The sequence below is a fragment of the Oncorhynchus masou genome, chromosome 26 (genome assembly GCF_036934945.1).
Source record: "Oncorhynchus masou masou isolate Uvic2021 chromosome 26, UVic_Omas_1.1, whole genome shotgun sequence".
NCBI classification, from domain to species: domain Eukaryota; kingdom Metazoa; phylum Chordata; class Actinopteri; order Salmoniformes; family Salmonidae; genus Oncorhynchus; species Oncorhynchus masou.
In genome coordinates, this window is record NC_088237.1 from 1460913 (window position 1) to 1482957 (window position 22045).

Genomic DNA, 22045 nt, shown 5'->3' on the forward strand with positions numbered 1-22045 from the left:
CCTCTGCTCCGATATCCAGTCCAGACACGGCGTCCAGTCCAGCTCCAAGGCAGGAGCCTTCCTCTGCTCCGATATCCAGTCCAGACACGGCGTCCAGTCCAGCACCAAGGCAAGAGCCTTCCTCTGCTCCGATATCCAGTCCAGACACGGCGTCCAGTCCAGCTCCAAGGCAGGAGCCTTCCTCTGCTCCGATATCCAGTCCAGACACGGCGTCCAGTCCAGCTCCAAGGCAGGACCCTTCCTCTGCTCCGATATCCAGTCCAGACACGGCGTCCAGTCCAGCTCCAAGGCAGGAGCCTTCCTCTGCTCCGATATCCAGTCCAGACACTGTGTCCAGTCCAGCTCCAAGGCAGGAGCCTTCCTCTGCTCCGATATCCAGTCCAGACACGGCGTCCAGTCCAGCTCCAAGACAGGAGCCTTCCTCTGCTCCAATGCCCAGTTCAAACACTGTGTCCAGTCCAGCTCCAAGGCAGGAGCCTTCCTCTGCATCTAGGTCCAAGCACAGTGTTCAGCCTGGGTCCATGGCTGGATAAGCAGGTTCTTCGGCCCGCACCAGAGCCGCCACCAAATATGGTGGATTCGCGAGCTGAGCAGGTTCTTCGTCCCACACCAGAGCCGCCCCCGATGCTGGCGGGATGAGCGGGTACTTCGCCCCGCACCAGAGCCGACACTAGACACCCCTCCCACCAACCCTCCCTTTTGGCTTCAGGTTTTGCGGCCGGAGTTCGCACCTTTGGGCGGGGGGACTGTCACGTCCTGACCATAGAGAGCCCTTATTTTCTATGGTAGAGTAGGTCAGGGCGTGACTGGGGGGTTTTCTAGTTATTTTCTATGTGGGGTTATAGTTTAGTTTTTCTATGTTGGTGTTTGGTATGATTCCCAATTAGAGGCAGCTGGCTATCATTGTCTCTGATTGGGGATCATATTTAAGTAGCATTATTTGCACCTGTGTTTTATGGGATATTGTTTTGAGTTAGTGTATGTTACACCTCTTAGTTACGGTTCATTGTTTGTTTCGTTCCTTCTTTGTATGTTTCTAATAAATAATATGTGGAAACATATCGCGCTGCAGCTTGGTCCGACACCTGAGGTCAATTTCAAGTCTCATAGCAAAGGGTCTGAATACTTATGTAATAAAGGTATATATGTTTTATATATTTTTTAAATTAGCTCAAATAAATTAAACCTGTTTTCACTTTGTCATTATGGGTTATTGTGTGTAGACTTAGTCTTATTCTCAAATGGATTAAATAAATAACAAATCTAATGTAACAATGTGGAAAAAGTACAGGTGTCTGGAATGCACTGTATAGTGTACCTCAGGCTGGTCAGGGCCCTGGTAACATGGTAATTATACAATAAAAGTCTAGGAATTATGAGTCTGTACTGTTAACAGATAGTTACCAATTGTCGAAGGACCAGAAAGTATACCCATTGATAGCTGGTATTTACTAGGAAAGTATTAGGTAAGTAATTGTTCTGTTATTCATGTTTTAACAAACAGATCAATCAATATATACATGCCTCAGCTGCACTGTTCAGGTCAGTCATATCCACAACTCTGCTGAGAACCATGACTGGAAGTCAAAATACTCCGGTGAGGAGAATTTCTTGGTGGCAAAGTCAGACCCACACAGGAAATTGTGTGCGTTATGACTGTGAGGCTGATGACCGACTGGAGGAATGGCTTCCAGCAGTCCTGAAAGATCACGATTGGGGCATGAAGCCTAAGGGATCAGAATCCCGAATTAACCCTTTAAATGTTGAAGTTTACAATAGTGGGGATATCATTCACATCTAATTCCACCTGTTCCAGATTAATCAAGCAATAGAATAGTCATAGGAAGTCTTTTCAGCCATGTGACATGACTCTTTTGAAAGTCAGAAAGCAAATGGAACTCCGGGTAAACATCGGAATGAACAGAAACTGTGAGATCCTACAACTGAATCAAGCTAGGATTAATGCTGGAATTAACACCAGGACCCCCTGACAGTTTCTCAATAACGACGTTGAAAAGTTTTCATGTGTTCTGGTGACTTACATCAAGTTGTGTGATCAATAGTTCAAATATAATTTCACAGACACAAAAGAAATGCTTTTCTTGTCGAAAGAAATGATCCAATCTGCTGATACCATATTGCAGCAGCTGTGTCTGTGGCTCATCAATACCAGCCAAATAGAGAAGTGATATGTTTTCAAAGCATTTAAATCCATCATTATCCAAACAACATGCATATTAGGGAAGTAAAGAAACACCTTGGAGACAAGAACAGTTCCATTTGTGTCAGAGCAGTTTTGGTGTTTCAAAATGACTATACCCCCTGATTCAAAGTCCAGGGTCATCAATGACTGACATATTTACTATCCTACAAAGCAAATCCTGTGTACAGCTGTCAACTTTGTGTTTCTTTAAAAGAGGGATCCCTCCCAATGCGCCGCGTGCCATGACTGAAAGCCTATAGTTCATAATGGACAGTTCCTCCAGATTAGTCTGGTCATTGGGGCGGCAGGGTAGCCTAGTGGTTAGTTGGACTAGTAACCGAAAGGTTGCAAGTTCAAATCCCCGAGCTGACAAGGTACAAATCTGTCGTTCTGCCCCTGAACAGGCAGTTAACCCACTAGGCCGTCATTGAAAATAAGAATTTGTTCTTAACTGATTTGCCTAGTAAAATAAAGGTAAAATAAAAATAAAATAAATAAATAAATTGAAGGTGTTAGAAGTGAGGAATTGTAACACATATAGCAGGACAGAGAGTGTTTCCTAACACTGGACAGCCACTTGAAGGTGCCAGGGACAGCCCTTTAGGTCAAGTTGCTATAGGGCGTACAATTGAGAGAGCGGCACAGATCCTAATTGCTGTTCCTGATGACTGTGTGATCACGCTCTCCGTAAACAGGTCAACATTCACAGACAGATTACCAGGACGTGTAACTCAGAGCATGTGATGACCAACTGGCAAGCGTCTTCATTGACATTTTCAACATGTCCCTGACTGAGTCTGTAACACCAACATATTTCAAGCAGACCACCATAGTCGCTGTTTCCAAGAACCCTAAGGTAACCTGCCTAAATGACTACCGACCCGGCGCAATGACATCTGTAGCCATGAAGTGCTTTGAAAGGCTGGTGACCATGGCTCACATCAATACCATTATCCCAGAGACCCTTGACCGACTGCAATTTGAATACCGCAGTAACAGATCCACAGATCCACAGATGATGCAATCTCTATTGCACTCCCACCTGAACAAAAATAACAATTACATGAGAATGCTATTCATTGACTACAGCTCAGTTCAACACCATAGTGCCCTCAAAACTCATCACTACTTTTTTATTTAACGAGGCAAGTCAGTTAAGAAAAATATCTTATTTACAATGAAGGCCGACCCCGGACAAACCCTAACGACGCTGGGCCAATTGTGCGCTGCCCTATGGGACTCCCAATTACGGGCGGTTGTGATACAGCATGGAATTGAACCAGGGTCTATAGTGACACCTCTAGAACTGTGACGTTCTTGCACTGAGACACAGTGCCTTAGACCACTGCACCACCCGGGAGGACCCTGGGACTAAACACCTACAGTTGAAGTCGGAAGTTTACATACACTTATGTTGGAGTCATTAAAACTTGTTTTTCAACCACTCTGCAAATTCCTTGTTAACAAACTATAGTTTTGGCAAGTCAGTTAGGACATTTACATTGTACATGACACAAGTCATTTTTCCAACAATTGTTTGCAGACAGATTATTTCATTTCATTATAATTCACTGTATCACAATTCCAATGGGTCAGAAGTTTACATACACTAAGTTGACTGTGCCTTTAAACAGCTTGTAAAATTCCAGAAAATTATGTCATGGTTTGAGAAGCTTCTGATAGGCTAATTGACATCATTTGAGTCAATTGGAGGTGTACCTGTGGATGTATTTCAAGGCTTGCCTTCAAACTCAGTGCCTCTTTGCTTGACATCATGGGAAAATCAAAATAAATCAGCCAAGACCTCAGAAAAAAATGTAGACCTCAACAAGTCTGGTTCATCCTTTGGAGCAATTTCCAAACACCTAAAGGTACCACATTCATCTGTACAAACAATATGACGCAAGAATAAACACCCTGGGACCACGCAGCCGTCATACCGCTCAGGAAGAAGATGCGCTCTGTCTCCTAGAGATAATCGTACTTTGGTGCAAAAAGTGCAAATCAATCCCAGAACAGCAGCAAAGGACCTTGTGAAGATGCTGGAGGAAACAGGTACAAAAGTATCTATATCCACAAGTAAAACGAGTCCTATATAGACATAACCTGAAAGGCGGCTCAGCAAGGAAGAAGCCACTGCTCCAAAACTGCCATTAAAATAAACAGACTACAGTTGGCAACTGCACATGGGGACAAAGATATTAATTTTTGGAGAAATGTTCTCTGGTCTGATGAAACAAAACTAGAACTGTTTGGCCATAATGACCATCATTATGTTTGGAGGAAAAGCGGGGAGACTTGCAAGCCGGAGAACACCATCCCATCCGTGAAGCATGGGGGTGGCAGCATCATGTTTTGAGGGTGCTTTGCTGCAGGAGGGACTGGTGCATTTCTCCAAAAATATTATGGCATCATGAGGATGAAAAATTCTGTGGATATATTGAAGCAACATCTCAAGTCATCAGTCAGGAAATTAAAGCTTGGTCGCAAATGGGTCTTCCAAATAGACAATGACCCCAAGCATACTTCCAAAGATGTGGCAAAATGGCTTAAGGACAACAAAGTCAAGGTATTGGAGTGGCCATCACAAAGCTCTGACCTCACTCCTATAGAACATTTGTGGGCAGAACTGAAAAAGCATATGCAAGAAAGGAGGCCTTCAAACCTGGAGGAGGCCTTCAAATTCACCCAACTTATTATGGGAAGCTTGGAAGGCTACCCAAAACGTTTGACCCAAGTTAAACCATTTAAAGGCAATGCTGCCAAATACTAATTGTGTGCATGTAAACTTCTGACCAACTGGGAATGACCAAGACAGTCGTGAAGAGGGAACGACAATGCCTATTCCCCCTCAGGGGACTGAAAAGATTTGGCATGGGTCCTCAGATCCTCTAAAAGTTCTACAGCTGCACCATTGAGAGCATCCTGACTGGTTACATCACTGCCTGGTATGGTACATGCTCGGCCTCCGACCGCAATACACTACAGAGGGTAGTGCGTACTGTTCAGTACATCATAGAGGCCAAGCTTCCAGCCATCCAGGACATCTATAACAGGCGGTGTCAGAGGAAGACCCTAAAAATTTCCAAGGACTCCAGCCACCCTAGCCATAGACTGTTCTCCTTGCTCCCGCATGGCAAGCGGTCCCGGAGCGCCAAGTCTAGGACCAAAAGGCTTCTTAACAGCTTCTACCCCCTGAACAGTTAATCAAATGGCTACCCGGGCTATTTTCATTGTCCACACCACCCCATTTTTACACTGCTGCCACTCTCTGTTTAGTACCCATGCATTGTCAATTTACCTCTACCTACATGTACATATTACCTCAATTACCTCAACTAACCGGTGCCCCCACACATTCCCTCTGTACTGGTACCCCCTGTTTATAGCCTCGCAACTGTTATTTTATTGTTGCTCCTTAATTATTTGTTATTTCAACAACAACAAAATCTTAACTGCATTGTTGGTTAATTAAGGACTTGTAAGTAAGCCCTTCTGGTCTACACCTGTTGTATTCGCATCATGTGACAAATATAATTTGCTATAATTTTAGATCCATTCCTAATCTCGAGACAGAGTTTGAGGGAACAATAGAGTAGTTGAGTTTGAGGAATGCGCTTCCAGTACCGGATGGACTGATCCTAGAGGATGCATTTTTGTTCAACCAACCCCAGGATCCAAAGATCCAAACAAACCGCGAATAGTCCCAATTGAACAAAGACCAACCTCATTTTTATTGTGAAATAGAGACACTGACCAGTTAGAAGGTAATGGTGATGCTGGTCCTGGAGTTTGTCCAAGGGAATTACGTTCAGTCTTGTCCAATTGAGTTCTGTTTTATCCAGTGAACGTTAATTGATCCAATGAGATAAATGATTGAGAAGCAGAATGATGCACTATCCAAGATGTTGGGGGGATTACTTGTCCAGTGGATTGAATTCCTGGAGTCGTTCCATTGCTTTCTCTGTGAACTGTGTTGTCTGTGTACAGCTTCTTTTAGTATGGTTACATATTTTACTATATGTGTAATCCCTTCCATACACGAAGGGCACATTTTGGCATTTGCTGAAGGATCAATGAGAAACACCATATTGCAAATGTATGGTCCATTACTAGATGTCCGCGAATGTTTGTAAAATAAGCCAATGGCGGCTGGCCGTGCACCGGGGCCAGATCTTCCGGGAAGTCATTGAACAAAGTCTCTCTGACATTCCGTTTTATAACATTTTCAAATTTTGGTAAAAATAAACAGAATGGAGTACCGTGATTAATGTAGCCAAGTGATCATAGAGTCCAGGGTGTAGCCGCGGTGAAGTCGCTACTATGCTAGCAGGCGGGTGACACAACGTTTAAAGTTAGTAGCCTGGGGCTAGTAGAAGCTTCTGCTCCGACGTCCAATGGAGGCCGGTTGAAGGCACAGTGGATGGAGTATTCGTCGGCAGACCAGTCATGGTGGTGTGGCGGGAGTTGTGTTGACAAAGGATCCAAGCCAGATGGCGAAATTAACACAACGAGCGATGGAGAGGAACTACCATCACTGCACGGCTATCCCGAGTTTATCGGGCCAGTCTATTTTGCATTTCTGCAGTATTTTTGAGCATGTCAAATTCATTATGGTAAATGCCCATTGAAACATATTGCAAATGGACAGCCGTACGCCTGGTGATTGGAATGGGTTACCAGGAGCACATTTTAAAAATGTTTTTTAATGCCTTTACGTTTGGGTAGGGAGCACCCCCCCCTCCACCCGTGCCCATCCAATAGGGGGCACCCCTGGTCATTTTGGACGGTTTTTAAAAAATTGTTAAAATAACAGAAATCCCACTTCTCCATCATCATACATGATAAATAGACCATCTAGGTTGATTCATGGCTTAACATAGTGCTATATATCATTTGGGCAGTATAAATGCCATTTGGACATGGTTCACTGACTTTTGGGTTTGGAAACCGACTTCCTATTGATTGTACATGGCAAATGGACATAACATCCTGATTTGGCACTTTCAATACTTTCATATTGCATTTGGACATTTCTTATGGCATTTGGCAATGGTTCACTGACTTTTGACTGCTTATGAAATCATATTGCAAATGGACAAAACATATGCCTTATGGACAATTTTTTTTTTTTTTACAATAAAATATGACAGAAGTATGTTCATACAGTTCTTATACATGTATAATTGACCCCCAAAATTGAAAGAATTTCAAAAAACGGTCCAGAAAGCACTTTTTTAAGGGGGTGATAGTTTTTGAAAACAATTTCAAATTTTCAAAATTTGACCCTTGGGTCTTGATTTGATGTGCATTTACAATATGACAATTTACTGTGGAGCGCGCTCACCATCTATTGGATTTTTGCTGTGTGACACTTGGCATTTGCAATAAGTTTTGAATTAAACAACGTCCATTTGAGTGGTATTGTACATCATGTATGTTTTGTACGGTGCCAATAAATTCCCTTTAATTTTTGTCCATTTCAGGGGTCTATTACATATAAGTGTTGTTTTAACAAGACACTTTAGGTTCATTTTATTTGAACTCTTCTTCACTTCCTCTTAGCCTCTATGTGAGAGTAAGTGGTTTGCAGTTTCTATATGCAATACAAAGATGCCAGACAATCATAGTCTAAAGGCAGATCACACACAACATACAGTGCATTTGGAAAGTATTCAGACCCCTTGACTTTTTCCACATTTTGTTATGTTACAGCCTTATTCTAAAATGGATTAAATACAAATAAATCCTCAATCTACACACAATAACGACAAAGCAAAAACAAGATTTTGGAAATGTATTAAAAAGAAAAAACAAATACCTTATTTACATAAGTATTCAGACACTTTGCTGAGACTCATTTGAGCTCAGGTGCATTCTGTTTCCATTGATCATCCTTGATTGGACTTCACCTGTGGAAAATTCAATTGATTGAACATATTTTGGAAAGGCACACACCTGTCTATATAAGGTCCCTTCAATGCTACATTTCTGTAGCATTGAAGGTCCCCAAGAACACAGTGGCCTCCGTCATTCTAAATGGAAGAAGCTTGGAACCCACCAAGAATCTTCCTAAAGCTGACAGCCCACTTAGAGTTTGACAAAAGGCACCTAAAGGACTCTCCGACCATGAGAAACAAGATTCTCTGGTCTGATTAAACCGAGATTGAACTCTTTGGCCTGAATGCCAATCGTCACGTCTGGAGGAAACCTGGCACCATACCTATGGTGAAGCATGGTGGTTGCAGCATCATGCTTTGGGGATGTTTTTCAGCGGCAGGGACTGGGAAACTAGTCAAGATCGAGAGAATGATGAACATCCTGTTGGACGGTGAACCTTCCAACAGGACAACGACACTCGGCACACAGCAAAGACAACGCAGGAGTGGCTTTGGGACAAATTGTCCCCAGCCAAAGCCCGGACCCAATCAAACATCTCTGGAGAGACCTGAAAATAGCTGTGCTGTGACGCTCCCCATCCAACCTGACAGAGCTTGAGAAGATCTGCAGAGAAAAATGGGAGAAACTCCCCAAATATAGGTGTGTCAAGCTTGTCATACCCTAAAATTTTTAATTTTACCTTTATTTAACCAGGCAAGTCAGTTAAGAACACATTCTTATTTTCAATGACGGCCTGGGAACAGTGGGTTAACTGCCTGTTCAGGGGCAGAATGACAGATTTGTACCTTGTCAGCTCGGGGGTTTGAACTTGCAACCTTCCGATTACTGGTCCAACGCTCTAACAACTAGGCTACGCTGCCGCCCCATAAAAAGCCTTGAGGCTGTACTCTCTGCCAAAGGTGCTTCAACAAAGTACTGAGTGAAGGGTCTGAATATTTAATTTGTTTTTTAATACCTTTGCAAAAATGTCTAAAAGCCTGTTTTTGCTTTGTCATTATGTATTATTGTGTGTAGATTGATGAAGAATTATTAAAAAATATATATATTTTAGAATAAGTCTAATGTAACAAAATGTGGGGAAAAAGGTCTGAAGATGGGGTCTGAATACTTTGCGAATACACTGTACTTTACACATTTGTATTCAAATGATGATAGTTATCCATCCATTTTATTGGTAGACTACATGATATTATAGATGATGTATCTTTCAGTATTGAATAATCCTCCTTGATGTTGTCTGTCAGATATGAACGGGGAGGTGGACATAGAAGTGACAGGCGAAGATGGCGACACTACATTCTCGGTCAATCCAGACGGTGCTCTCTGCCTAAACATAGAGTTAGACAGAGAGAGCAGCTCAGACTACCGTCTGACAGTCCAGGCTACCGATCGTGCTCTGTCCATTTCTAGACGCCTGACTGCCACAGCACGTGTTGTCGTCAATGTAGACGATATAAACGACAACATGCCGTCTTTCACGTCAGCCGGTAGTGTCACCATCCCAGAAGACACTGCTCTCCAGGCTGTTGTCATGGTGATACAGGCAGTGGATGTGGACTCAGGATCCAACGGGGACGTCGTTTACACCCTGGAGGACACGTCAGTCAGTGTGTTCAGTATCAACAGTACTAATGGTTGTCTGTACCTGCAGCAGCCTCTGGACAGAGAGCAGGTAAATTGACTACTTTTACATTTTTTACTGATTTTGTTGGTAGTGGCATGGTTTCACTTTCATTTATCATTATTATGTGGTAGTGTTACCTACTTAAGTAGGTTTCTTTCTATTTAGAATCTATTTATTGGGATAGGGGATGTGATACATCTGAGACAGATAGAGGACATACAAGTGGTAGACCTGGGGATCAAACCCCCACTGCTAGAGGCCATGCATAGTACAGGGTTGGCAACACTACCACTAGACTAGACCCCAGTACCTTACCTCTTTTAGTTGAATATCTGCTAATAAACTGAACTCACTTTATATTTTCCTCACCCCGAAAATTGTTTATGGGTCAGGAGAAACCGTAATCCATGATTTGGTTTTCTTTAAAAATCCATTACAAACTTTAGCCATCACTAGCTAAAAATCTATGGAAGTGATAGGGTTAGGCACTGAAACCTACTAAAATCAACGCAATTACTTGGTTTGATGTTACTTGTCACCTGTGCGCCCCATGCCCCTATCACTCCCACAGATTTTTTGCTAGTTAAAGTTAGCTGAAGTTTAAACTGGCTATTTAAGTAAACCAACCATCTAACATTATATAGTAAAATAGTCAACTTCCCCTTTAACGTAATGATCTGCTAAATGACTGAAATGTAAATGTCATGTAAATTCAGTTGGATACGCTGACTGTCACTGTGACAGCCACAGACAGAGGCTCTCCTCCGCTGGCCTCCTCTATGAACCTAGCAGTGCATGTAGAGGACGTCAACGACCACAACCCAGAGTTCACACACAACTACTACAGCCTGGCAGTCCGAGAGGATACCCCCAGAGGAACCAGCCTGTTGCAGCTCCGTGCTCTGGATGGGGACATTGGCTTTAATGGACAGGTGTGGTACAATGAGCTGTCCCAGGGTCACAAGAAAGACAATGGGTCTAATGGACAGGTGCAGCAATGAGCTGTCCAAGGGGCAGACAAGAGATATTGGGATTACATTTAATGTACACTATATATACAAAAGTATGTGGACACCCCTTCAAATTAGTGGATTTGGCTCTTTCAGCAACACCTGTTGCTGACAAGTGTATGAAATCGAGCACACAGCCCTGCAATCTCCATAGACAAACAATGGCAGTAGAATGGCCTCACTGAGGCCTCCCGAGTGGCGCAGTGGACTAAGGCACTGCATTGAAGTGTTGCGGCGTCACTACAGCCTGGTGTTTGATCCCAGGCTGTCTCATTGCTGACCGTGACCAGGAGTCCCATAGGGGTTTAGCCGGAAGGGCTTTACTTGGCTCATCGTGCTCGATCGACTCCTTGTTTGCAGACAGGGCGCCTGCAGGCTGCCTTTGGTCATCAGTTGAACAGTGTTTCCATCGACACATTGGTGCTTCTAGATTAAGAAAGCAGGTGTTTAGAAGCGCGGCTTGGTGGGTCATGTTGCAGAGGTGAGACAAGATTGTAATCATGAAATTGGGGAGAGAAAGGGGGTAAAAAAAAGTTCCAAACTGTCTATGGAAGCAACGTCAGCACAGGAACTGTTCGTCGGGAGCTTCATGAAATGGGTTTCCATGGTCGAGCAGCCGCACACAAGCCTAAAATCACCATGTGCAATGCCAACCACTATTAGACTCTAGCAGTGGAAACGCATTCTCTGGAGTGATGAATCAAGCTTCACCATCTTGCAGTCCGACGGACAAATCTGTGTTTGGCGGATGCCAGTAGTACACTACCTGCCCGAATGCATAGTGCCTACTGTAAAGTTTTGTGGAGGAGGAATAATGGTCTGGGGCTGTTTTTCATGGTTCCAGTCTAGGCCTCTTGGCTCCAGTGAAGGGAGATTCTGTGCTTCCAACTTTGTGGAAACAGTTTGGGAAGGTCCTTTCCAGTTTCAGCATGCCAATGCCCCATGCACAAAGCGAGGTCCATACAGAAATGCTTTGTCGAGATCGGTGTGAAATAACTTGACTGGCCTGCACAGAGCCCTGACCTCAACCACATTGAACACCTTCGGGATGAATTGGAACGCTGACTGCGAGCCAGGCCTAATCACCCGTCATCAGTGCCTGACCTCACTAATGCTCTTGTGGCTGAACAGAAGCAAGTCCCCGCAACAATGTTCCAACTTCTAGTGGAAAGCCTTCCCAGAAGAGTGGAGGCTGTTGTATAGGGGCGGATCAACTCCATATTAATGCCTATGATTTTGGAATGAAATGTTCGAACAGCAGGTGTCCACATACTTCTGGTCATGTATTTGTTTTTAATGTTCTGAAAGGTCTGTCTGTTTTTGCAAACATGACCAATAAGAACTCTAAACTCTAAATGGACAGGTGCGCTATCAGCTGTCTCAGAGGAGTCCGTTCCTGGTGGACTCAGTCCGAGGTGTCATCTCCCTGATAGACAGGCTGGACAGAGAGAGAGACTCCTTTCACCTGCTAGCCGTCACAGCCATGGACCAGGGCAGCATGCCCAGGTCAGCCACTGCTGTGGTCAACATCACTGTCCTAGATGTCAATGACTGCAGCCCGCTGTTCTCTCCAGACACACTGACGCTCCATGTGTTGGAGAACGGCGGAGACCCGTCTCAGCTCACCCACCAGGTAACTGCTGTGGTAGGGTTATTGGTTTATTATTAAACCCTTATTTAGTTAGGTAAGTCATTATAATAAGGACCTGGTTAGGACCTGGAGTAATCTGACTGAACTACCCTCCAGCTTCATATGAACAAACAGATGATGTGGCAGCTCATCTCAGAACACAGAACCAAATCTTCCATCATGCATTGGCCAGCTCCTCGATATGTCTGTCACGAGAGGCTATGATTGATGTTATGACAGGAGACAATCACTTCATGTTACCAATATAATTTTGATGTGGCCATAATGCATTGTAAGATTTGTCATTTAGTGTAATCTCATAATGATGATTGAGTTATTATTAGCCATTTTGAGTCTGTTAAACAATTGCCACATGACATACAGTATGACATGACATAGAGTAGTATCGTGAGTTGAATACAATACAAGTAATACATTAGTAATATATTATACCTGTTGCCTTTCAGTAATATCTTAACCCCCCTCCCCAATTGTGACCAGGTGTCAGCTAGGGATGATGATCTAGGGGTGAACAGCCAGATGAGGTACTTCATAGATAGAGACTGGGAGGGTCTCTTCTCTCTGTCGCCAAACGGCACCTTTCACATACTACAGAGCCTGGACAGGGAGGTGACATCTCTCTACAAGTTAGACATCATGGCTGTCGACTCAGGTGATCAGGATCTCTGCTTTCGTATGACAAAAACATGTTGTTCCTTTAAGAAATATCAGAACTCAGTTTTTTCTGCTTTACAAGTATAATGTATAAACATGAGAGCTGTACCTAAATTGTACACTGTATATCACATTGTGAAATCTGGCTGCAGTGATTTGTGTGTGATGTAGGATTTAGCTAAGCTATCTCTGAGCAGTAATGAATATGGAATAAGATGTAATTTTATGTTTGTCGAGACATCACAAAATACAAACTCATACATGCTTATAGCAAGTAATAAAGCATAATACCTGCAGGCTGTTTATCTTTTTGTTGCTGTTGATATTGTTCTTTTGTTTGGTCTCTTCAGGTTTGCCGCCTCTGACAGGGACTGTGACAGTCCATGTTGTAGTGGACGATATGAATGACAACCGGCCAGTGTTTAGTGGGAGGTCTACACCACCATTGTCTATGAGGATAGCCCTGCAGGCACAGTGTTTGCCATGGTCACTGCCTATGATGCGGATGAAGGTGTCAATGGACAAATAAGGTACAGTTCCCTTGACTGAAGTCCTGTGGATCCTCATCACTGGAGTTGAGAAAGAATATATGGTCAGATCCTGTTTGATTCACTGCTGTAATGTGATGGTTACCTATATTCCAGGTACTCCATAGAGAGTGCTGATGGACCCTTCTCTATTGAGGACACGTCTGGGGAGCTGTTGACCACTGGCGTGCTGGACAGGGAGGCGGTGGCAATCTACAGACTGACTGTGGTGGCCAGGGACACACACCCCACACAGCAGCTGTCCAGCTCTGTACAGGTGTCTGTCCTGGTTGCGGATGTCAACGACCACTGGCCTCAGTTCCTCCACAGCCCCTATGTGGCTAACATGCCGGCTGGATCTGCTCCAGGTGAGGGGGGTTTAGTAACAGCAGCCATTTTAGATATCATAGATAAACAAGGAAAACGAAGTAAATCATATTATTACAAATGCCCTTTATTAATGTGATTATGATAGGTGTTAAAATGTGTTTCTGATTTGTTTCAATGCTGTTTGTGCCCGTGTTCTGCAGGGTCTGTTGTGTGTGCGGTGAGAGCAGTGGATGGGGACTCAGGGATCAATGCACAGCTTCAGTTCTTCTTATACGGGCAGAACACTGGCCAGTTCTTCATCAGCCCACACAGGGGAACCATTTTCACCACTGGTGCCCTCGCAGGGACAAACGACTTCACTATCAACGTGCACGTGGAAGACGGGGGAGACCATCCTAAATTTGACACAACAACTGTTACCATCAGGTTCAAAGTTCTAATCTGTATTTGTCTGCTTTGGGAGTTGTGGGGAAGGTCTGTATAAAGGGGGGGTTGCTCTTTAACTGTGGTGATGACCTGCCAGCCGGCACATCACCAACTCATCTCTGCATTTTCCTCTTCTTCTTTTTCTCTTCTTACCAGATTCCAGAATGCCTCAGAGTTCCCCACAGTTGGTGTAGATGTTCTCAGACCATCTCTCTCTGAAGAGGATCCAGAGGGAACCTTGGTAGCTCTGGTCTCAGCCGGGACTTCCAGAGCAGGTCCAGTCTCCTTCTACCTGGTGTCTGGAGACTCTGACCACCTGTTCCGCCTCCACCAAGCCACTGGCCAGTTGACCATCCACCACCCTCTGGACTATGAGACCAACAAAGAGTTTGTACTGCTGGTGGAGGCCAGAGATGCAGGCTCCCCACCGTTCTCTTCTTATGCAGATATTCACGTGAATGTCACTGATGTGAACGATAACGCACCGCAATTCACTCAGCGTGAATATAGGTGTGAGGTACTGGAGAACTCTCCAGCGACGTGGGTGTGTGACGTGCTCGCCATCGATGCGGACTCTGGGAGTTATGGAAAGGTGCAGTACAGCATTTTAGAGCGGAACAACATTGACCATGTTTTTACCATCGATTCAGAAAATGGCATGCTGAGCACAACAACGAGTTTAGACCGCGAAGAAATACCTGAGTACAATTTAACCATCGTAGCGGCAGACAAAAACAACCGTTTCTATAAAGACATTGCAGTCATGCTGGTGGTGGTTGTGGACACAAACGACCACGCACCTCGGTTTACACAGATCTTCTTCACTGAGGTAACTGAGGACTCTCCTATCGGACACACCATTTTACAGATCGTCTCAACAGATGACGACATCGGTGCCAATGCTGTGATGACTTATTCCATAATTGACCAGATGGATGACGTTCTTCCCTTCAGTATTGATAAGACTAGTGGGTGTATAACAGTGTTGCTGTCCCTGGACAGGGAGACCCAGGACCATTATGTGGTGAAAGTCAATGCCAACGACTCAGCTTGGACCATTAGTACAGACGTGACAATAGAAGTAACCGATGTTAATGACAACAAACCTGTCTTTACTAAACAGGTCTACACCGCTACCGTCACTGAGACCAGGGCCCAGGAAGTATTTGTTATGCGAGTTCTCGCTATGGATGCTGACCTGGGACAAAACAGTCAGATTGTGTATCTGATCGACCCTCCCAGTGAGCACTTCTGGGTCAATGCGTCAACTGGGGATATTCTCACCAAGCAACCCATATCTTTACTACATCAGTCTGCCTCTCTGAGCTTTAGTATTACGGTTGTAGCCTCTGACTGTGGCAATGTTCGTTCATACAGTAACTCCATGGTCATTGTAACCGTTGTTCAGTATAACCACTTCCCTCCCAGCTTCCTGCCTTTCCCGCCTCTCCTGTCCATCCCCTTTAACATCACCATGGGATCCGAGGTGGTGCGGCTAACAGCCGTGGACCGGGACTCCAATCGCAGCAAAAGCAACACTACTATAGAATACAGTCTCGCCGGAGGTAACGCATCAGATTTTTTTGTAATAAACATGGACGATGGGAGACTGATGCTTAATAGGACATTGAGGCAAAGCATTAACTCACTGTTGATGCTCATAGTTACAGCTAACGACCAGGGGTTCCCTCCTCTCTCATCACAGGCTGTTGTTCAATTTGAGGTTACAGGAGAGAATCAGTTTTCCCCGCAGTTTTCAGAGATGTATGTTACCTTCTCCGTCCCTGAGGATCTGCTAGTGGGCTCAGTCATTGGGAAAGTCCAGGCCGAAGACAGAGACGATGGTGTCAATGGTGTGCTCTCATACTCTATAACGTCAGGATACAAATATTCACCGTTCTCTTTAGGACAGAGGTCAGGGTTGATTACCCTAGTCGAAAGGCTGGACTATGAGAAACAAGGAGTTTATCATATTCAGATCACCGCCAAAGACGGAGGCTGGATCTCTAAGACGGGGACGGTAATCATGACCGTGAATGTCAGTGACGTGAATGACAACCCTCCGGTCTTCACATTGTCACAGTACACAGCCTCAGTGCTGGAGAACTCTGCGGTTGGGACACCGGTCCTCCAGGTCAGTGCTACCGATGCAGACTCAAGCGCCAATGCATATATCACCTACTCACTGATGGCCAGTGGACACTCTGGCCAGTTTGCCATCGACTCCAGGAACGGCACTGTCACCACTCTGGATATCTTTGACTTTGAACTCACGCGGTCCTTCAAAATAACTGTCAAGGCCTCAGACGCAGAAAACCGCCATTCATTCAGCGTCGCGCACGTTAATATCCAAGTCTCAGGAGTCAACGAGTTCAGCCCAGCGTTCCTGCAGCACGAGTTCAACCTGTCCGTCTCCGAGAATGTATCTATTGGAACTAGAGTTGGCAAGGTAACCGCCACTGACTCTGACGAAGGCCTGGACGGACTGGTCTTTTACCTGATCATTGGACAAAGCCGATGGACAGGCTTCGACGTAGATGAACAGAGCGGAGAGATCTACATCACCGCTGATCTGAGGAAGCAGGGCTACAGCCATGTCACCCTGAGAATCCTAGCTAAGAACCGAGGCGTCATCACAGGGCTAGACGTGGACGAAGCCTTGGTCCACATCAATATAGTGGACACTAACGACCCACCAGAGTTCTCCTTGGGGCTCTACAGTGCGGAGATCAGGGAGGACAGCCTTGTGGGGAATTCTGTTATCAGAGTGGTTGCCCTGGACCAGGACTCTGTCCCAGAGTGGAGCCGCTTCTCCTACAGCATCCCGGATGGAAACGTCAACTCACCCTTCTTTGTAGACCCTGTCAGTGGACTTGTGTCTGTCAGTGCCCCCCTGGACAGAGAACTCTGGCCCCTATACAACCTGACTGTGACAGCCACAGACCAGGGTTCTCCACCAGCCACTGGAACTGCTCAAATTGTGGTGACCATTACTGACGTTAATGACAACGCCCCCACATTAGTCAACATACATGGACAGGTGAAGGAGAACCAGCCTGCTGGTACCATAGTGGCCAGGCTCAACACCTCTGATGCTGATCTACCTCCCAACCAGGGGCCATTCTCCTACAGGATTGTCCAGCCTGCCTCAGGGAGGAGCTTCACCCTAACTTCCGATGGAGTCCTTTCCACCTCCAGACCTTTGGACCGGGAGGTCAACTCGGTGTTTCATCTGTCGGTGGTGATCAGTGACGCAGGGACTCCTCCACTGTCCTCCACCACGATGTTTAACGTCAGAGTGGAGGATGAGAACGATAACCCATCGGTCCCGAGGAACGTCTACATCGAGGTAAAGTACTATGGCAGTGCCTTCCCTGGCGGCTTCATCGGCGACGTCAGACCAGAGGACCAGGATGTGGTGGACACGTTTAACTGCAGCATCAGAAACGGACCTCTTAACATGTTCACGATCCCTGACGGCACCTGCCATATCTGGTCTTCTCCATACCAGGGAGAAGCTACGTACAACATCACAATTGAGGCCACCGACCACCTCCACCCTCCCGTTAACAACAGTATCTACGTGAACTACAAAGGCTTCACCAACGCTTCTATGGACAGCTGTATACTGTTCTATGTGGCGTCCACCTCGGTCGAAGACTTCTTGACGCTCAATTATTTGAAGTTTGTCAAAGCCCTGGACAGCCTGTTCAACCTGCAGGCCTCCAAGACTCACATGTTTGGGATTAAGCCTACAGGTGATAAAGTCCTGCTCCTGGCTGCGGTGAAGAGTTACAACGGTCAGTACCTGAATGGAGAGGTCGCCAGCAGTATCTCTGCTGCCCACCAGAAACTCCTAGAAGCTCAGAGCAACATCAGTCTGTCCTACATCACCAGCGACCCCTGCCTCGTCAACCCCTGTCTGAACGGCGCCACCTGCAACAAAAATGTCCACATCGGCCCAGAGGTGTTTGTCCTGGAGAGCCCGTCGGTCATCTTTGTGTCGCCGCAGAATGAGATCTTTAATTGTTTGTGTTCAGCGGGCTTCGCCGGCACCCTGTGTGAACTAGACGTGGATGAGTGTGACGAGAGACCCTGCGAGAAACAGAGCGTGTGTGTTAATAACCCAGGGGGGTTCCGTTGCCACTGTAGGAAGGGCTTCTCTGGCCTGTACTGCTCAGCTGACCTGGATGTTTGCCTGGGGGTCCACTGTCAACACGGAGGGACGTGCCTGAACACGGAAGATGGGGTTCACTGTGACTGTAGTCCTGGATATGAGGGTAAGTCATATTGAACCTGAATCTCAACATTGACTCTATAATGCATGTAATCCAGTCACGGCAAATTCATGTTAAAACTGAGGGTTGAGAATTGGAGGTCCCAATTCTCAGATCAACTTACTAATAGACTAATTGTTATCGCAACACTAAGATGATGTCAGATGAACACCGGCATTCTACAATGGCTTTACACACAAACAGTACTGTAGTAATTCCAAATACTGTACAGAATTCTTCTTGACATTTGTCTGAAAACAGAGATAGAGAGAGGATTTGGAGTGTTAACTCTTTGACCCGTTGTTCTTTTCAGGAGACTTTTGTGAGCATTCCGTTAACCACTGCGCATCAGCACCTTGTTTCCAAGGCAACTGCACCAATGGTCTGACAGGATACACATGTCATTGCCCTTTTGGTGAGAAATGATACAAGCTGTTAATGTACACACTTCTTGTCCAGGCTGGGCAGCACATTGGTTAAGTCACTCATATGATTGTATTTGTGGTTATTATGTCGACCTGGCATTAAACTAGCTGTAAACGCTTGTCACACCAACATACATACACTTGACTTAATTGCTGTGCTACACTGTGTAGCGAACCATTAATGTAAACTCGTGAGATCAGGCGGCTTGCGAGGCTACTGAATGGGTGCTCAGTCCTTAAAATGTGTCATTAGAATGCTGAAAGGATTTCTTTGAATCCCTACAAAATTTCAGTCCTGATCCTCCTCTCACAATGATTTTCAGGATTCTTGTTAGTTCTAGATTTGCCTTTGTCTTCTCCCTCAGGTGTGAGTGGCATCCACTGCGAAGAGGACAGCTATGGCTTTGAGGAGTTGTCCTATATGGAGTTTCCTCCTCTAGATCCCAGAAGTAACTTCATCTCCCTGGAGCTGGCCACGTTGCAGCAGAACAGCCTGCTGCTGTATAACCCTGCAGGTAGATGGATTGGTTTGACTTATTTTCTATGAATAAAAAACTAAATGTAAAAACTACACAGTGAAACACTGCATTTAAAAACTCTGTGTTTGATGTGTGCTGTCTGGAGGGGATTGAGAATGGAGCAGAAAACACATGTTTGTTGTTTGGTGTAATTAAATTGACAATAACGTTGTATTGTTGTAAAATTCTTGAGGATAACACAACAAAAATAAATGTTCCTTTATGGTCCTTGATCGTGGTATCAGGCTCGGGCAGTGTAGAGTACCTGGCACTGGAGGTTGTGAAGGGGAGGGTCCGTCTCTCATACGACCTGGGCTCTGGAGCTGTCCGTCTGCAGACGGAAAGGCAGGTGGCTGATGGACGCTTTCACAGCATCACCGTCAGGAGGATAGGAAATGTGAGTCCCAAGGGCATGCGTGTGCGCGGCCCACACACGCACACACATGTTAATAGTACATGCAGACATAAACACACACACATATGCACGCACACAATTATTTTTGTTTTCATCTTACAGATAGGCTCTCTACAAGTGGACCACTGTCCTGATGTGAAGGCTACTGGATTTTGTCTCTCTCAAAGTAATGGCATTGGCTCCAAAAGGTACTCGTCTACCCATTATTACATTATAAACTCAGAGGAAAAAAAGAAACGTCCTCTCACTGTTAACTGCGTTTATTTTCAGCAAACTTAACATGTGTAAATATTTGTATGAACATAACAAGATTCAACAACTGAGACATAAACTGAACAAGTTCCACAGACATGTGACTAACAGGAATTGAACAATGTGTCCCTGAACAAAGAGGGGGTCAAAATCAAAAGTAACAGTCAGTATCGGGTGTGGCCACCAGCTGCATTAAGTACTGCAGTGCATCTCCACCTCATGGACTGCACCAGATTTGCCAGTTCTTGCTGTGAGATATTAAACCCACCTCCCTAGCCCTCACCCTCTGATCCAACAGGTCCCAGACATGCTCAATGGGATTGAGATCCAGGCTCTTCGCTGACCATGGCAGAACACTGATATTCCTGTCTTGCAGGAAATCATGCACAGAACAAGCAGTATGGCTGGTGGTATTGTCATGCTGGAGGGTCATGTCAGGATGAGCCTGCAGGAAGGGTACCACATGAGGGAGGAGGATGTCTTCCCTGTAACGCACAGCGTTGAGATTACCTGCAATGACAACAAGCTCAGTCCGATGATGCTGTGAACATACCGCCCCAGACCATGACGGACCCTCCACCTCCAAATCAATCCCGCTCCAGAGTACAGGCCTCGGTGTAACGCTCATTCCTTCGACAATAAATGCAAATCTGATCATCACCTCTGGTTAGACAAAACCACAACTCGTCAGTGAAGAGCACTTTTTGCCAGTCCTGTCTGGTCCAGCGACGGTGGGTTTGTGCCCATAGGCGACGTTGTTGCCGGTGATGTCTGGTGAGGACCTGCCTTACAACAGGCCTACAAGCCCTCAGTTCAACCTCTCTCAGCCTATTGCGGACAGTCTGAGCACTGATGTAGCGATTGTGCGTTCCTGGTATAACTCGGGCAGTTGTTGTTGCCATCCTGTACCTGTCCCGCAGGTGTGATGTTCGGATGTACCTATCCTGTGCAGGTTACACGTGGTCTGCCACTGCGAGGACGATCAGCTGTCCGTCCTGTCTCCCTGTCTTAGGCGTCTCACAGTACGGACATTGCAATTTATTGCCCTAGCCACATCTGCAGTCCTCATGCCTCCTTGCAGTATGCCTAAGGCACATTCACACAGATGAGCAGGGACCCCTGGGCATCTTTCTTTTGATGTTTTTCAGAGTTAGTAGAAAGGCCTTTTTAGTGTCCTAAGTTTTCATAACGGTGACCTTAATTGCCTACTGTCTGTAAGCTGTTAGTGTCTTAATGACCGTTCCACAGGTGCATTTCATTGAACAAGCATGGGAAACAGTGTTTAAACCCTTTACAATGATGATCTGTGAAGTTATTTGGATTTGTAAGAATTATCTTTGAAAGACAGGGTCCTGAAGAAGTTACGTTTCTATTTTTGCTGAGTTTATGTGGGCTGTGTTTAATGTCATATCAATGTGTTTTATTCATTCTCACTTATAACATTGTGTTCTTGGTCCCTGCTGTCCCTCCCAGGACCCTGGACGTTGGCGGCAGTAACATGACGTTTGGGGGAGTCAGGTCTATTGAGTCTGTTCTGCTGCATCCTGGTCAAGTCCAGACTCATGACTTTGTTGGCTGTGTGAGAAACATGAAAGTAAATGGTATACCTTTAGGGCTTACCAAAGCTCTGGCGGCCTACAACTTCTTGGAGAGGTATGAGCTCAGATTTACATCCTCTGTGGGACCAAAATAAGTGTACTATATAGGTAAAAGGGTGCCATTCAGGATCTAGCCTAAAATGGTGGGATGTAACAGTTGTAGCTGTAGAGGAGCCACCTGTTGTTGTCAAAATCAGTCAGATGAGGGAATCCATACAGTACAACAGATAGATG

General features: G+C 45.3%; 1 protein-coding gene across 1 annotated transcript; it reads left to right on the top strand.

The window, feature by feature from the left end:
- Positions 1-3092: 3092 nt before the first annotated feature.
- Positions 3093-18343, top strand: LOC135514580 (protocadherin Fat 4). The gene is made up of 10 exons (XM_064938012.1): positions 3093-3195; positions 9349-9776; positions 10445-10717; positions 12102-12371; positions 12870-13041; positions 13394-13475; positions 13688-13938; positions 14101-14326; positions 14483-18285; positions 18339-18343. The coding sequence occupies exons 1-10, from the start codon at positions 3093-3095 to the stop codon at positions 18341-18343; spliced, it is 5613 nt and encodes a 1870-aa protein (XP_064794084.1).
- The last annotated feature ends 3702 nt before the right edge of the window (positions 18344-22045 follow it).

Coding starts and splice junctions, on each gene's coding strand:
- LOC135514580 (XM_064938012.1), top strand. CDS start 3,093: ATGACATCTGTAGCCATGAAGTGCTTTGAAAGGCTGGTGACCATGGCT. Junction 3,196..9,348: donor ACTGCAATTTGAATACCGCA/GTAACAGATCCA, acceptor GTTGTCTGTCAG/ATATGAACGGGGAGGTGGAC. Junction 12,372..12,869: donor CGTCTCAGCTCACCCACCAG/GTAACTGCTGTG, acceptor AATTGTGACCAG/GTGTCAGCTAGGGATGATGA.